Source organism: Odontesthes bonariensis, chromosome 16, assembly GCF_027942865.1.
Source record: "Odontesthes bonariensis isolate fOdoBon6 chromosome 16, fOdoBon6.hap1, whole genome shotgun sequence".
Classification (NCBI taxonomy): domain Eukaryota; kingdom Metazoa; phylum Chordata; class Actinopteri; order Atheriniformes; family Atherinopsidae; genus Odontesthes; species Odontesthes bonariensis.
Window position 1 is genome coordinate 25,239,149 of NC_134521.1, and position 17,396 is coordinate 25,256,544.

The following is a 17,396-nucleotide window of genomic DNA, read 5'->3' on the forward strand; positions in this document are numbered from 1 at the left end:
CCGTCCCCCCTTCAGGTTCATTAACAACAGTCGTCAACATGAGCGGATGTGAGAGGGAGCATCCCGGAGAGGCTGATTCATTCAGAAGTTAAGAGCAGGAGAGATTGATCACTGAAACCACAAGGGAAGTTGGGACAGCAAATTAGGCTGAAAAAAAATGTGCAAAATTCTGAGGACTCAGGTGGAGACGAAGCACAATGCTGAAAACAGTTGTGGAAGGGCAGTGATCTACAGGCTGTCGCGTTGCTCAGCATTAAAAACAGACTCCAGTGGGGGTAACCGCATGGGTTAGTGCACTTCGTATATATGTAACGTGCACATCTGTAAAGGCATAATTATTGCGAAATGATGTGTTCAGGTGTAACTTTTTGTATTTCAGGAAAATGAACCGCATTCTGCACATTTTACAGCAGCATGGCTCTGTGGTAAAAAAGCCTGGCTGTCTCCATTGTTCAGTTTGGAGATTTCCTCTCTGCTATTTTTACAGCGAAACACCCAACCCTACAACTTATTTGTCGTACTTGGTTAAGATGCATCGTGTCTTGTATGATGCAAAATCAGTCCTGCGTATCAGTTTTCCTGCGTATTTGTTGTTTGCCTGTTGGTACAGAAGTGAACACTGTGTAATGCATTAGGCACACAATCTGTGGACATGTTGTGAAGGTTTAAAGTAAGGTTGGCATCCTGCTGCCGTGTGTTTACAATATGTACAAACATCCTCGTAGTTGTGTGTTGATGTCATACTGATTAGTAAGAAGTCAAGATTTTGGGAAGTCTTTCCGTTCTGTGGGGTGTGTACAGTTGGTAAGGCTCACATACAAACAAGCACACATGCTTACATTTTACACTCGAGGACCTTCATTGACGTCACGCATTCCCCCCGCCACACAAAAATGCAGCGCATAAATGCACTGAGGCACCGAATCCTTTGTCTACCTGCTTCAGCCCCAGAATCGTCAGCAGCCCGGAGGCACATTCCTCAGCCTTGTTACCACTGAGATGTTAAGGTGTGCATCCGTGACAGAGGAGGCTCTTTTGAAGCTGGGTCACGGGGGTCAGCCTTTGATTGTGCAACAGCAGCCCCAGTCTGAGCCCAACAACAAGTTCTGATGATACTTTATTCTTTCCGATACTGTCCAGAATTATTATAATTTTTTTTAACTAAATCATTCCACCCAGTCAGATGAGCCTGAATGTACAGAACTTTTCCTTTTGAGAGATTTGGCACAACACCAACAAATACAGAGCAGTAACCAGTTAAGTATGGCATGCTCGCCGGTGCTGAAATGGAACCCTCAGCGTAGCGGCACAGAGCTGAGATGTTGGCAGCATGGTGGCGGTATCGGTGTCTCGGTGTTTACTGCTGCGGCTCGTTACCTGACTGACTGATGGTTTGATGGCAGGAGGAGTCGTCCTGTTGACTCACCCTGTGGCTTTCCCTGATGGGGCAGTTCAGCTTCTTTAGAACTCTGTTTTCCTGTTGCGCGCGCGCACACACACACACACACACACACACAGTCATGGCGTGCAGCAGTGTGTGTCGCTGAGAGTCTGATATGTTTGTTCAGATGTTTTCCCACAGCCCCTGTATAGCAGGGCAGCATCAGCCCCCATCAGGCTGTTTAGTCTGTTGTCTTTCTAGGTGGACATGTGCTCACACCATGATCCCTCCCTCACTTTGATTTGTCACAGCCGACAGATACTTTCTCATTCATTCTACTCACTCTGTGAAGGTTCTTAGTCACCGACTCTGAGTCTGTTGTCCTTGTTTTTTTTAATTTAATCAACCGAAGCAATCGAAGGCATCCTTTTATTTGCTGTCTGGCAGATTTTTGGCCAGACGTCCTGGCCGTGCTCAACGCAGTCACAACACTGAACACATGGTTCTGAATGCAGGAAGACAATAATGTTGTGTTTTGCCACAACTTCCCGTTGGTCTGGATCATGACATGTTGTCCTTCACATGATGTTCAGCCTTGTGTTTTGCTGCTGTGTGACTCATTCAGCGGGTTCTTGTTTCTTACCAGCAAGGCGCTGGTTAATCTGTTCATGTTTTCTCAATATCATTTGGAATCGTGTGTGTGTGTGTGTGTGTGTGTGTGTGTGTGGCCTCACTGGCGTTTCTCTCTGGCTTCTCTGTCTCCACGGCCCCTCGAAGAGGGTGTGGAGCTTCCTTTCCTGTTTTCTGTTTAGTTGTTAGTCAGCATTTAATTGTTGTGTGGTGGATCCTGATGTTTCTGCTTCCCTTTGGGTGCAGTTGGAACAGGAAAGTAGCTTGGTAAATGTAAAAAAAAAAAAAAAAAAAAAAAAAAAAAGTCTGTCTGTGTACATATGAATATAAAATATATTTGTTTGTATAAATAAGTAAATTAAAAAAACAAATCTCTTTCTGGAGCTCCCTGTTTCACAAGGTTGGTTAAATTTGAAAGAATGCCTTCAATTTCCTTTCACTTTGACAGATGTTTAGCCCCAAAAAGACATGAAGCGAAATACAAGAATGCTTTATTTAAAAAAAAAAAAAAGCCTCATGTAAGTCATGTTTTTGTCTCTCAGGCCCGTAACAAGGAGACGGGAGCCCTGGCTGCTGCCAAAGTGATCGAGACAAAATGCGAGGAAGAGCTGGAGGACTACATAGTTGAGATTGACATCCTGGCTAAATGTGACCACCGCTACATCGTCAAGCTGCTCGACGCATTTTATCATGAAAACAAACTCTGGGTAAGTAAGACGGAGGTGCGATTCCACCTCGGAGAGAAAACCGCACACGTCACCCCTTTCTTTCTTTCTTTCTTTCTTTCTTTCTTTCTTTCTTTCTTTCTTTCTTTCTTTCTATATATCCTTTTAATTACCCTTTGCTGAACACCATTATGCAAGATAAATCCTCTGAATCCAAACAGAGATTTAGGAAAACAAACCGACTTCATTTTTCTTCTTTTTGTCGGAGCCCAAAATGTTCATTTACACAAACAGTCCATGAGTCTCTGCGTGGAAACACTGGATGCTGCTGGATTAGATTGGCACTTCAAAACAAAGGGAGCTTATCTGCCCTCTAAAGTAGCTGAGATTCTGATAATTACAAAGAGAAATGCCACGCAAACTTTTGACAGGTTGTAATTTTTCTTTCATGCCAAAAGTACTTCATCAGCCATGTTGCTCCTCAGGGGAAACGGCTGATCAGTCATGAAGCCGATCTCATGAGATGGATGTTCTCAATGTCGGAGATTTTCACAACTTTCTTTGATATATGTGTTTTAACTGTGTTTTTTTTTTTTTTTTCTCTGCCCATCAAATTTTTTTTTTCTTCCTTCAAAATGTACATTTAAAAACAAAAACAACAAAAAAAAAAACCAACAACATGGAAATGTTTTGTTTGCTGTCTTTGCACCCATCCGCAGTATTTTCTTTTCAAGATTTCGAAATGGCCTGAGCACAAACGTGAACGATCATCACAGAAATGGAAAAACAAACCTTTTAACCATATATGTTTACGCTCACCAGATGTTCCGTTTCTTTTCTGACAGCCACGTTAATGTATTGCACCTACATATTTCCTTTAAAAGACTCTGAGAACAGTGGACGACCTAAACGGGAGTGACAGCAGATCCCAGCAAATGACCAAATGTATCAGAATTGACCCCGTCCTCACCCTGATGTTACAAAAAGATCAATTTTACTTCAGAGTCGTTTCTTCTCTCCCCATTTGCACACTGGGTCAAGAGTAAATTCTTCAGCTGTAATCTTCCGCTCTTTCCGGCCAAGGCAAATAAGAGTGACCTCATGTTGGGGCACGACCTTGAATATCTGAGGAATTGCAGCGCAGTCTCGAGTCTAAACATAGTTGGCTTTTCTTTTTTCCCTTTTTAATTTCTCTTGTGAGAGAGGAAAAATCAAATGCTAAATGTGGCTAAACGCTTGTTGAGCAGCTGCTATTTAAGAGAGTGAAGCTGAGCTGTCAGAAAAAGCACTTCCTTAATAAACAGGGTGTTCTGACAGCTCTCGTTTGTAATGTCAGTTTAGGTGGCATTTTAAGGTGGTAATGCTCCGTCAGCTACATATATTGAATTGTTTTACGGGTTAATAATAACTGAGTCGTGAAGCCATGAAAGACTCTCGCTGTGGGTTGTCTTGCACTTCATAATGCTATTGCCCACTCTGCCCACTTCTTTTTTTTTTTAATTTATTTTTTTATAATTAGCAGCACATTAGCAGCCATAGTAAATAACCGCAGTGACAAAAACTCTTGTAATGCCAGTGATATACAGTGAATTGTAGTTTTAGGTAGCTGGACTGAATCCACTCTGCTGTGTTGGACTCCTCAATGACTTCCTAAGATCCACACAAAGAAATGTATCTCTAAATTAGGGCTTAACATTTTTTGAGTGCGTCACCAACACGACACACCTTTTTAACCTGATGGACGACTTGCAACAAGATATGACCTCACACACACACACACACGCACACAGAGCTGTATCACAGTTGCAGAGTTGGCCACAGCTGTGTTGGCCATAGCTGGAATTCCTGAATGTGGAAAGGTTCACCTTTTCCATCACTCGGGATTCTTTCTGTCGCTCTGTTTGTTTATGCAAAGAAGTTGAATGCACAAACATTCCACCCCTGTGGGTTTGTGTGTATTTGCAGTTTCAGACTCATCGCCTTAGCTTTAACGTTTCACCTCCAAGCTATGTTGGGTTGCAAAATGATTTCCTCTTTCAGTTCTGAGACTTGGACAGGGTCAGCAGTGCTTGTCAACTCTTTGCTGTAGGCACATGTGCAAGCCTCAGGATCCTAACAATTAGCCTGATGGTTGGTGGTCCGGCCTCTGTAGCCCCCCAGATGGGTGAACTGGGCTGGGTAGGTTGCTGCATTCCAGTACCGACCCACCAGTTGTGCTCTCTGCTGAGAATGAGAGAGTTTAGAGGAGGAAAGAGGAGAGAAAAGCTGTTTGTTCCACTTCAGGGAACAATCTGGTCTTGAGGCTGGCTCGGCAGCCAGGCCCCCAGCGTGAGAAAAAGAGGGCCTTTAAAGTGATGCTGACATCAGCGTACTGCAAAGAATGAACAGAGACGGGGAGAATGGAGGAGGGCTGTTAAACAGATGGACAACAATGCATTAAACATGGAGGAGAAGACATAATTTCGTATTGTTTGAATCAACAAAGGGATGTTTCATTAAACCAAAAATGTATCTTCACTTGCCTGTATTGATATCCCTTCAAGAAATATCTACTAAATATAAAAAAAAATCGATGGAGACTATCTCTTCATTTGAGGAAGGTTAAAGTAAAATGGATGCTGTCTCTCTGGGGATATTTTTAGGGATTTATATGGCAATATTATTCTGTTCTGTAAGCACTACGAGAACAAATCTATCCTCTTTATTGTTTAACACAGGAGGCTGAAATTTAAGATGTGTAGATGTCATAACCCAGGCAGAACTCTTAAAACTGTCTAAAAGCCTAGATACTACAGAGGTAAATGATAATATATAGACAAGAGACAAAGATCAAAGAGAAAACCAACAAGGTTTTATAGTTGGGTGACAGGGCTTCCACCAGCCAACGGCAGCCTAACCAGCTGTGGTGCCATTGATGCTACCCTCTAGAACTGTACTGGGAAGATGGAAGTTAGATTTTTTTTCTTTGCTCAGTGCCCTGACTGACAGTCTGATTACATCCTGCACTCGCACCATCGGTCCTGAAAATGCGCTCAACAGTATGTTCCCCAACAGACGGCAGTAATGCATCATGCTTATTAAACGTAAACCTTCGGCCACTATTGTCAAATCCATTTACAGATACCGTTTGCCGTGGACCTAAACTCAGACGTCCCATCTGTAGACGTTTGGGTTGAGACACCAGCCGTTGAAGCGGTCTCTGGGACTGAAGCTGCTGCCGTCTGTGCCATGAACCTTCTTTAAAGTCTCTTGGATCTTTTGCCCTTACCTTGTAGATACAAAATCAGAGTCAACCTGGCTTGCTCCCCACTTATAGATTCCACTGTGCAGGATTGGACTGGCTAATTGCTTTATGAGGACATATAAAATGCCTGTCAAGTAACAAAGCTCAAAGTCCCTTCCAAAGTGAGATATTGCCCCACTCAGAACACGCAGTCCCTGATCCTGAAATGCCCTTTTTCTTTTTTTTTTCTTTTCTCCTTGATTTATAACTACGTTGCACATTTACATAATAGCCATTTAGTGACTTTTTTTCCTCCAATATCAAAGCATGTGCAATTATTTCAGCGGACCCCCTGCTCCATCTGAAACTGTTCGCTTTACTTTTGTCATCAAAGCATTTTTGGTTGTTTATGCGTTTCCATTTCTTCGCTTTTTTTTTTTTTAAAATTTGGTTTCCTGCTATTTTGTGCCCGTCTGTGTAAAGTCAGCTAATTGTTGGGATCCATTTCCCTCCAGTTTGAGACTACAAAGGCTGACACGCCTTTCTGAGGGAATTGAGAAACCTTGGTGTTAAATCATTTCGAGTGCAACTTGTGTGCACATAGTCTGCGTTCAGTGTTACTTTGACGATTTTGGCCTGTGTTTGACTGTGTTTTTATGTTTTTACACACGCAAAACCAGTATTGATGTTGTTATCATTATAATGATAACAATTGTCCCCAATTGTGAACAGCAATGTTTACATAATGACTGAGATTTTTAATGGCCTTGTTACTCCGTATAAAGACACTGTACTGTAGGCTCCTATTTCTTTTCTTCCCCACTGCCGTTTGGAGGCAGGTCTTTGTTGCTGAACAACCTTTTGCTGTCCTTTGGCGTTGGACATAATGAGGTGAGAAATCACTGTGAGACTCCTAAGTGGTGAATTAAAGGAACTCTGCAGAGTCAGCGAGGACTGCTCCTTTTATTTCAGTTCTTCTTTTAGTTTTTTTTTTTTTTTTTGGGGGGGTTTGGTCCAACTCGTCTCAAAAGAAATGATTAAAAAGTCACTCGAAGCGTATAAATGGTTCATGTAAAATATTGGATCATATCAGTTCTCCCAAGTAGAATAAATGTCTTGAGTTTAAAAGTAGAAATGTATTGCTCAGAACTCTGATTGGTTTCAAAGTGCTTTTACTTCCTATTCCAGCTGAAATGCTGGCAGGTGATCAGTTTGTTTTGGTCAACTTTTAGGGCTCCCCGTGTGTCCCAGGCCTCAGTCTGCATGCTCGTTCCACCCACAGTGGGTATGCTTTACATGCAGCTTGACCAGTTGGAGCACATTCTTCACCGCAGCTCGACACGTCACTCAGACTTCCTTCAGGCGGGGCTAAATAATAAAACTTGTTGCATAGAATCCGATGACAACGCAAACCACAGTTGCCCCGTACACAGTCCTGTAGCATACGGCTGTTTTGGTTGGCTGCTATGGTGTGTAGTTCCTTTAATTTTTCTGGGTTACTTTAAGCAGAAGAAAAACAAAAAGACATGTTGTGCATTAGGTGGTGAAAAGGAATAGGGAAGTGGTTTGTGCTGAAACTCGCGATTACCCCTCCCTTTGTGCTCCTATTGAAACACTTGCACGGGGTGTGTGCTTTCAAACCACAAAACTCTTTGTGGATATTTTTACAAGCTTTTGGCATGTGTCACAGTTTGTCCATTTCTAGGAGAACCCACAATGCATAGTTCTATTGTTTAGCCTATGATTCCAACTTGATGCTCAGGTTGGAGGTTAGGTGGTCAGTAAATGAATCGGAACTCACACACTCCTTATGCTGTCCTCGCTTCCTGCCAACTGCATCAGGTGGGCTGAGAAGCCGAGATCGCAGACCTTATCCAGCAGGTCATCATGCTGCTTGGTTGTCATAATCTGTTGCCTGCAGCAGTGTAAAGAAAGTCAGGCTAAGAAACCAAAAACATCCAATCTTTTTTTGACTATTATGATAAAGCTGCTGTCTTTCTGATCCACTTGTTTCCATCTACTAGCCAGTTCAGTCACTTGAATACAAAGATATTTTTGTGCTTTTACAGACTTGGAACACTGGTCAGAAACGGGGCCGACCTTTTTGATACGGCGTGAAAGTTTGAATGTTAGGAGCATTTGAGACCAGACTGCGTTTCTGCTGTGTGCTGCTTAGAAAGCTGAGATGCGAAACTGTCTTTTAAACAGACCATGACAGAGCTGAAAAGTCCTTGATTACACATGACAAAACCCAAACTTTTGGGGATCGTCAGTCTGAACCTCACAAAAGAACATTGTTCCACTCGGTAGCTGCATGCCAAGATTGGCATTCCTCATCCTCTGGTTTCTGTATGTGTGTGTCTGCATGTGTTCGCAGAGGCAGTTGTCATTTCTCGCATTCACACGTGCCCTTTGTGGGTGCGAGTGTCTGCACACGAGCACACCTTTTTTTTTTTTTGTAACTGGCTTGACTAAAATGCCGCTCCCTGTCCGGTGCCAGTCTGATGCTTTGACTGCGTTGTCATAACAGTCGGAGACTCTGTGTTTGTACAAGAGTGAGATCACACAGCAGGTATGCTGCACACCACCTGGGGCTGATCTCTGCCCATTTGGAATCGAAGCGTATAAGCTGCTGTTCACCTTGTCCGGGTCAGACTACATGACCATTCCCACTGACTGTGGGACCCGTGTTCGTGTGCAGTCAGTTTTCCAAATATAAGTCGAGTGGTGTGCACAGGATTCTGAAATCTTCTGGTCTTTCATTTGTATGCGTCCTCGTTTTGACAGAATTTTAGTTTTTGTGTGTTTTCAAGAGATTGACTCGTTAGAAGATATGTATGATGATTGCTGTAAGTTGCATCTGGCAAACAAGACACCATTTAGAGATTTGTTTTTTTGTCCTTTTAGTTCACTGGCACTAAGGTGCGTGTGTGTGTGTGTGTGTGTGTGTATGTAAAATTAAAGCATGACAGTTAATCACAAGCTTCAACTTTAGACTCCATTAGACTCTAAACATTCCCTGTGATGCTTCTATTGTATATTATATTTTCTGTCTTATGTATTTTCTTTTTTGTGTATTTGCCTGCTTGGTACTACGGATGAAAACTAGCTTTGTAGCTATAATCCGGCATATTTACATTTGTTTTTATACTGATGTTCATTAATGTGCATTGTCCCTATTCAAATAAATAAAGAAAATACAAACAAACAAAACCACTTTACAAAGTGTGTGTATCATAGTGTTGTGCCCAGAGATGCCAAACGAGTGACGACATAAGTTTTTATCATTCATGGACAGGGATGAATTCTAATATTTCATTTTTTTTTAAAAAAAAAAAATGTTTTTGCCATGAGAGTTGTGTGCTTATACATCTGGGTCAAGTTTAACCTCACCTCCTCTCTTCTCTCTCACAGATCATGATTGAGTTCTGCCCTGGAGGTGCTATGGATGCCAATATGCTAGGTAGACCTTTCATGTTCCTTTGTGCTCAGTATCTTTACCAACACCCCCTTCCTCCTCGATGTCTGTCTAACCCTGAAGAACTGTACAGATGTGATTAAAAACCTGTTTCAAGTTGCAGAGCTCTGGTCGGAGCATCATTTATGAGAAAAAAAAATGACTGCACTCTTTATGTGCTCTGACCATGTTCTACATTTTGAATACCTGGACACAGGCAGACACAGTGGAGTCCTCGGGTGTGGGAAACCCCCCTGGACTGTTTTCACAGGATAATCCACATCCCCATGACTGCCTGTACCCCTCTGCAGCTAACCAAACACAGACAAAGCAGAGTAAAGTCTGCGGGCCGGGACGAGCTAGGATGTGTGACGGTCATCCTAATCTGGGATTACTTATCCAGTAACACTATCTGATCTGATATCCCAGGTTTATTTTGTGATGCTATTTCTCCCATGAAATTCACACACTACTTTCAGTCTTCAAGGCTTTGTTTGCCACGAGCGTATGTAAACTAGAAATGCGCTGTGCAGTGTGTGCGCTCAACAGCTTCTGAGCGCCAACTCTTTGGTTCTGCTTTGGTTTAAACTTCTCATCTTTACTCTATACTGAACCTCTCCATCTCACCTCCCTTGCCCTTAGAGTTGGATCGAGGCCTTACAGAGCCACAGATTAGGGTGGTTTGTCGGCAGATGTTGGAGGGTTTGGACTACCTCCACAGCATTAAGATCATCCACAGAGACCTGAAGGCGGGGAACATCCTCCTCATGCTGAATGGGGACATCAAACTGGGTAAGGGTTCCATTTCAGGTGTTCGGATGAAATCTAGCATTTCTAGATATCAATGCATCGACCGCTGCATGTACAAGTGCCATCTTGCAGACGAAGCCAGTGGGAAATGTTTTACTTTCTGATGGAGGATCAACAATAACAACATGAATTGTTCAATCATGTTTCATGTTTTCAAGAGAAAACCCTTTCACTGCCAAAATGATGCAGGTGGAACAAATGCTCAGATAAACCTTCATTGCACATTAAAGGTCATCTCCTGATCTTTGGTTAAATGTTTCTTTGGCATGTATGAATGTTATCCTCACACACACAGTTGGAGGCCCCGCGTCCCTCCTGCGGCACTGTCGGAGGATCATAAGCCAGCATTGTGTGGGAAAACTGCATTCTGAGAATGTTGGATATTTTCTTTTTGTTGGCTTTTTTCGAGAGTCCTCCACATTCCTCACATTGCACAGCTGAAGTTGTGGACCCAGCCCAAAAGCCCGTGTGTTTTGGATTAAAGTGTGGCTTTCCAGAAAAGGGGGAAATGTCAGTTGAGAAAGTTGGCTCATGAGATGTAAAACTTCAAAATGAGAATATCTAAGTGTCTTTGGTGCACGGGATGCTTTTGTTTTTCTTTTGTGAATCTAAGAGCTTCACACACACGTGTTGTTGGAATCAGCTGCACTTTTGTTTTACAACCATTTGCCTTTTTTATGCTTTAACATCAAACGAATCCTTTTTGTCAGACACACTGGACGCACTGATCTGGACTTGTTCTTTTCACTCATGGATTCTTTCCCACTGTCTTGTATTCTTCCCCAACTGGCCAAAGTTAGATATAATCACTGGGAGTTGCCTCTTTTAAGCTCATTATGTCATGGCATGGACTCATTAAGACTTCCCAAGCTTGTCTAACTACATGTTAATTCAAACAAGGCAGCAATCAACTGTCTTTGAGGCTAGCCAAATGCAACAAATTTGCCAATGAGACACAGCATTAAACGATGTTGCGATGCGGCAGCCTTCTTTAGTGCCGATGAATCTCCCAGGTATCTTGGTACCCATCTTGTTTGTTGGGATTCCAGTTAAAACATCTGCTGTTGAGCTTTCATTTACTTCCTTGTGGTGTGCTGCTGTATGAGTTTGCCTTGTAATATTTGCATATACCTACAAATAGTTCTTTTGAAGACAGGCCGTGACTCTTTTAAGGAATGTCTGGGTTACAGCACTGAACTGGTCACTCCCTCTTTAGGAGGTACAGTTCTGCTCGGCTACAGTCTCAACTGCAGCAGTTGGAATGATCTGTTTGGAGGGTCAGGGATATTCGAACTGTAGTCTGTAAAAACTGAAAGTCATTTAAGTCCCCTGTAATAGAACATGCCAGTAATTGAAGAAGTAAGAATGTTTTGTGTGCAAAATCTTGGGATCTTGGCCAAACGCCTCTCTGCTGTGGCTGTGCCGCACATCATGTTTGAACTTAGAAAGTGAAAAATGGAGAGAGAAACGTGTTGAGCCAGAGTAAAAAAACAAAACAAAAAAAACTGACACCCCTGTAATCTGAGGGTTTTGTAAGGGAATTGGAGGGACTTGTTTGGGAAACAGGACTGCTATAAATCCTCTGGATCTGGCTTTGTGTCTCCGCCCATCACAATGCCATGAAAGCTTTACAAGCGGGTGATCTACAGCAGTACAAAAGGGGGGAAAAAACGATGAGAAGTTTTCAACTAACTGTTAAATACCACGAGAGAATATCTGTGTTGTCTAATTTGCTAATAATTTGCTTTCTTGCAGCTGATTTTGGCGTGTCTGCAAAAAATACCAAAACCTTACAAAGAAGAGATTCTTTCATCGGAACTCCATACTGGTAAGAAAAAGATTTGCTTCGTGCAGTTCAGTAAACACTTGACAAACCTACGCATTTTATTGCTTAGAGCAAGTCAAAAAGTGGATGAACCAAAATTTCCTTCAGTTAAATCAAGAAAAAACTGAGGTCATTGTGTTTGGCAACAAAGAGAAGAGGTTTGCTGTCAGTAAACATCTTGAGTCACTGTCTCTAGAAACTAAAGACCAAGTCCGGAACCTCGGCGTGCTGATAGACTCAGACCTGACCTTCAACTATCATATCATATCAGTCACCAAATCAGCCTTTTATCAACTTAAGAACATATCCAGGATTAAGGGTTTCATGTCCCGAACAGATCAGGAGAAGCTGATTCATGCTTTCATCTCCAGCAGACTTGACTACTGTAACGGTCTTCTGACTGGACTCCCCCAAAAGAGTCTCAAACAGCTGCAGCTCATTCAGAACGCTGCAGCCCGAGTTTTAACCAGAACAAAGAGATCACATCACATCACCCCAGTTCTCAAGTCTTTACATCGGCTCCCGGTCAGATACAGAATAGATTTTAAAGTTCTGCTGCTCGTCTACAAATCACAGAATGGTTTAGGTCCAGAATACATGAATGACATGCTAGTAGAGTATAAACCCAGCAGAGCTCTGAGATCTACTGACTCAGGTCAGATAGTGGAGCCCAGAGTTCAAACTAGACACAGTGAAGCAGCTTTTAGCTGTTATGCTGCACACAACTGGAACAAACTACCAGCAGAACTGAAATCAGCCACAACTGTAAGCACTTTTAAATCCAGGTTAAAAACATTTCTCTTTCGGTGTGCTTATGGTTGAGTTTATATTTTTCTTTTTTCCCCTCTTCTTTGATTGCTTTTAACTGTGTTTTTAATTTTTATTCTATTTTTTTGTCTCTTTAAATTGCTGCTTTATGCTGTTCTTTTAAATGCCTTGTCTTTATGTAAACCACATAGAGTTGCCTGTGGTATGAAATGCGCTATATAAATAAAGATGCCTTGCCTTGCCTTGCCTATTGCTCGGTGCTACACTTGAAAGGGACCATTTAACAATCCTGCTCACTGAATTGGAACATTGTCTACAAATATACTGAACTAGTTCAGCGACACAAACGTTTGGGGAAAATCTGCCTCCAAAAGACCCAAACTTAGATTGTTTTCATATTTTTGGTGAGATAATCGTATTGTTTTTGTTGTGTACAGTTTTAGATTTGTATGGAGCCTCTTAGTTCCCCGAATAGAGTTCATCTTTTTTTTTTTTTTTTTTTGCTTTTTGATAGTTCTCAATCGTCTTAACAATAGCCCAGAAGACACACATTTCATAGCTTTAATAGAAAGTATTTGGCATCAAGACACTCCTGTAAACAGCTGCTGAGCATTCTTAAAATTCAAATGACCGATGTTCACAGATGGCTATAAGAAGACGCCACAGTGTTTTCATGGCACCATTTCCTCAGTGTGCAATATGATTAATAAATTAAAGTTAACAGGACTGATGGAGGTCATAATAATAATTTATTTATATAGCACCTTTCATACACAAAATGTAGCTCAAAGTGCTTTACAAATAAGATCAATATACAAAGTAAATAAAGTAAAATAACTACAAGTTGAGGTCATGTTGACCAAGGAAACTCAAAGGGCAAATCAAACCATTGTTTGACTTCAAAGAGTATGAAGTGGTCTTAAAAGTGCAAAAGGATGCAGAGATCTATGAAAAATACACCTCAACTGTCAAACATGGTGGTGGACCGAACATGGTTTGGGCTTGTGCTGCAGCTAGTGTCAAAGGAAACATTTCACTGCTAGAGAGAAGAATGGATTGAACTGATTGTTATGAAGCGGCCAACTGCTGCAAAGACAGCTGAAGATGAAAAGGGAACTGCCTCTCCACAAATCCACATTTATTGCTTTGGCCTCCTTTCTTTTATACTCTTTTGAAACTGTAAAATATGGGAGTAAAGTAAGTGTTATTGTTGAAATGATGAAAGAATTGTGTGATCTTTTACTTTGAACCTTTTGAAAATGAAGTCTTCTTTACTTTTCTTCATCAGTCACAGAAACATAAAAAATAGAACGGTGGTGCCTAAAGCTTTGCATTTCCCCGAGCACTCTGAGGGATGTAAAGGAAATATAGTTGGGTGTGATGCATGCAGCAAAATCCCAAACTGCAGTCATTTAGGCTTTACTTTTTTACAAAGACTTGTTTCTCACTGCTTCTTTCAGAATATCTGGAAAAGGCATGATGTCGTGTACTCACAGACTAAAGCGTCCGCCTCGGTTCAGTGCTTTAATCCTCTGTTGTTCCCACCACGGTGCAGGTCCTTCTCTAAACTTAGACAAGCCAGAAAGGTTCCTCTGTGAACCTTGTTCTATTGTCTTATCCCCAATAAAGTATGGTTTAAAGCTGTTAACCATTGAACAGAACACATCCATCAGTCATGGCTGATTTGGGTACCCTCCCATCTAAATTAAAACGCCATTGTGCTCTAATGTTGCACAATACTGATCTGGAAAGAATATACGCGACATTTTCTTTGACTGCACGGATTAACAGAGTCAACAAGACAAGGCCACCTGCCTCCAAAGTTCAACTTCAGTGTCTTTCCTCTTTATGACAAAGATTGTTCAAATATTTGTATATATCCTACACATTGTGAACATAGATTGTTAAAGTGGTTGTTTTCTTATGCTAAAAGGCACAGTGTGTTGTGTCCCACACTACGCGAGCACCCATATAAAGATTTAACCTTTATTTTGCCACAGGATGGCCCCAGAGGTGGTGATGTGTGAGACGATGAAGGATGCTCCGTATGACTACAAGGCCGACATCTGGTCTCTAGGAATCACTCTGATCGAGCTCGCACAAATCGAGCCCCCACACCACGAGCTCAACCCCATGAGGGTCCTGCTGAAGATCGCCAAGTCTGATCCTCCCTCCCTCGATGAACCGAGAAAATGGTGCGGAAACCACATGTTGCATGTTAGTCCAGACTGTGTTGTCATTTGTGCAAGCTTGGAGAAGAAATCAGGGATATGTATTCCAGGAGTGTGTTTAATTATTCCTGAATGAAAAGCCCTGAAAGTAAAGCTGCTTTGCGCAGTCTATGATTCATTGGTTGCAGCATAGACCATGACAGGGGGAGATAACGCTGCCGTATATATCTTCCTGTCTGGATTTCCCCCAGTTATTTCATTACATTCTTTCACAACATTTGTGCACCTCTGGTGTATTCTAAGTATTTTAGACGAGCCGTGTATCGGTTTGGCCTCCTATCTTCCGCCTTCAGTCTCAATGTTCCACTGCAGCAGAATATGTTGCTGCAAAAGCAAAGCATTAGGTTCCAAAAGGAGAAAGCAGGATAGGTTGCTGACTCATCAGGCTCATTGAAAGCCCTGTTTTTATGAAACAGCTGCGTGCAGCTGATCTGTTGGTTCACATTATTTCTGTACAGCAAGTTTTTCTCTTCTCCGTTCTTCCCGGCCCGTGCCATGTTCCTCTTTTTCTTATTTCCAAAGCTGTTTTCTCCTGTTTGTCAAAGGTCGAAGGATTTTAAAGATTTCTTGAGGAAAGCGTTGGACAAAAACCCAGAAACTCGTCCAACTGCAGCACAGCTCATGGAGGTAGGTCTGGACAAATGTGTGCAATTACAAGCTAGAGAATATTATATAATGCTGCACTTTGACATATTATCATGTCCATGTAAGATAAAGACAAAAAGAGCACAATGTTCACCAGAATCTGGTCCGGAAACGAGGGCTTACAGGCTTGGAACACTGCTGCCTGTTTGAGAGCAATTGGTGTGGACGGATTGCTTTCATAATACACTGATGAAAGGGCAACTTACGGGTTGCCGTGTAAGTGTGCCCTGATTTTGGCAAAATAGGCCAATGGTTCCAGAAAAGAAACTTGAATATCTGAAAAACATTCAATTCTTCATCTCCAGAATTTCAAGACAGATGACAGAAGGAGTAAGCAGGGTGTGGATTAAAGAATAAGAGTAGCATCTATTAAAATTCAGAGCCACAGTTTCCTGTCTGTATCCCACAGCTGAGGGAACGCCAGCTATTTACATTCCTGCTCTCAGCCAATGGTGTGCTGAGACCACCCTGAGCTCACCACCTCTGGCCAATTAGAGGGAGGCAGAAAATGAAAATCCTAAACCCAGGCCCGTTGGGAATTCAGCCTGTGCTCTCCAACGTAGGGGTGTGTGTGTGGGGGGGCGGGGGGACGGGACGGGTGCGGTCCACTTTTTGGTGCCGTGCTGGAGGTTTTAGATGTTTATCATGCCTGCTGCGCCTCACGCCTGCAGATACTTGTGTGATGAAAGCACAACATTTAGCTATGCAGTGGTTGTTGAATGGTGTGTGTGTAACAACTTGTAAGGCACAATGTGCAATCTGTGGTATACGGAGGTATATAATATAGTGCTCTGTGAAAATCTAGAGTGTAGCCTGAACTAAGTGAGATGTGTTAATAAATTAAAGAGAAAAGTCATCAAGCTTTAAAAGCGGAGTCATTTTTCTTTTTGTTGGTTTTTTAACTACAGTCTTTGCTTTTTTGCCATCCGTCGGTCCCACATGTTTGCCTGTTTACAAAACAACATGACACACTATCAGTCACTGCGGCCGGCGGCACACCATCTGAATGACTAGTGCTCATTACACTGTACAGCTTCCCCTCCCACATGGTTTCTCCTCGTCCGGAGTTTTTATGGTGTTTTTAATCTAGCTCAAAATAACATCAAAATAACCATGTGACGGCACAACGTAGCCCTCGTGAGTTCTGTTGACTATACGTAGCAATAAAAAAAAAAAAATGTAAATTTTTCTATTTCTGAGATCGCCTCACGAGATCCAGAAATCTCAAGAATGATCATTTTGAACTTTTGGTACAGAAAAGTCAAGCCAGTGTTATTTGTGTAGACCAAAATCCCAACTTGCTCAACCCTAATCCTCACCCCAGACTTTAGCTAATTATACCCTTCAACCTTAGAAACAAACCTTAATTTCTGACTCGCCCTTCAAAGACACGAGGACTGACTGACCGGGTTTGAAACGCTGACTTTGTCCTGCCAAAGACGGAAGTGGGTAGCGCACACTCTGCCCTCGTCGCTTCACAGGTAACTCGGCCCGCACGCAGATGCCTGCTCTTAAACTCACAGGGCCATATTGTTCACGTTGCACCTTTTCACACCCAGCCGTGCATGTCAAATCTTCCGCCTCTTTGGGCCTAAAGCAACACGACACCTAAAGGAGAGGACTTAAGCTGCACTGATCCACACCTTGATCCGTGGCCATCGTTTAGAAAGAAAACACGGCTGGATTTGAGAAGGCGGCACTGCAACAGTCTGGCTTTTTCCTCCTCTGATTTGCCTCAAGGAACCTGTGATCAGAGCGAGC

The 17,396-nt window shown here is 42.3% G+C and overlaps 1 protein-coding gene across 1 annotated transcript in view; it reads left to right on the top strand.

Annotated features, from left to right (window-relative positions):
- The window catches only part of stk10 (serine/threonine kinase 10), a 37,505-nt gene that overhangs the window by 7,235 nt on the left and 12,874 nt on the right, over positions 1 to 17,396 (top strand). The window contains exons 2-7 of the mRNA XM_075486693.1: positions 2,554 to 2,718; positions 9,314 to 9,362; positions 9,999 to 10,148; positions 11,922 to 11,994; positions 14,760 to 14,954; positions 15,536 to 15,617. Of these exons, the coding sequence (XP_075342808.1) occupies positions 2,554 to 2,718; positions 9,314 to 9,362; positions 9,999 to 10,148; positions 11,922 to 11,994; positions 14,760 to 14,954; positions 15,536 to 15,617 (714 nt within the window). The remainder of the gene's footprint in view (positions 1 to 2,553; positions 2,719 to 9,313; positions 9,363 to 9,998; positions 10,149 to 11,921; positions 11,995 to 14,759; positions 14,955 to 15,535; positions 15,618 to 17,396) is intronic.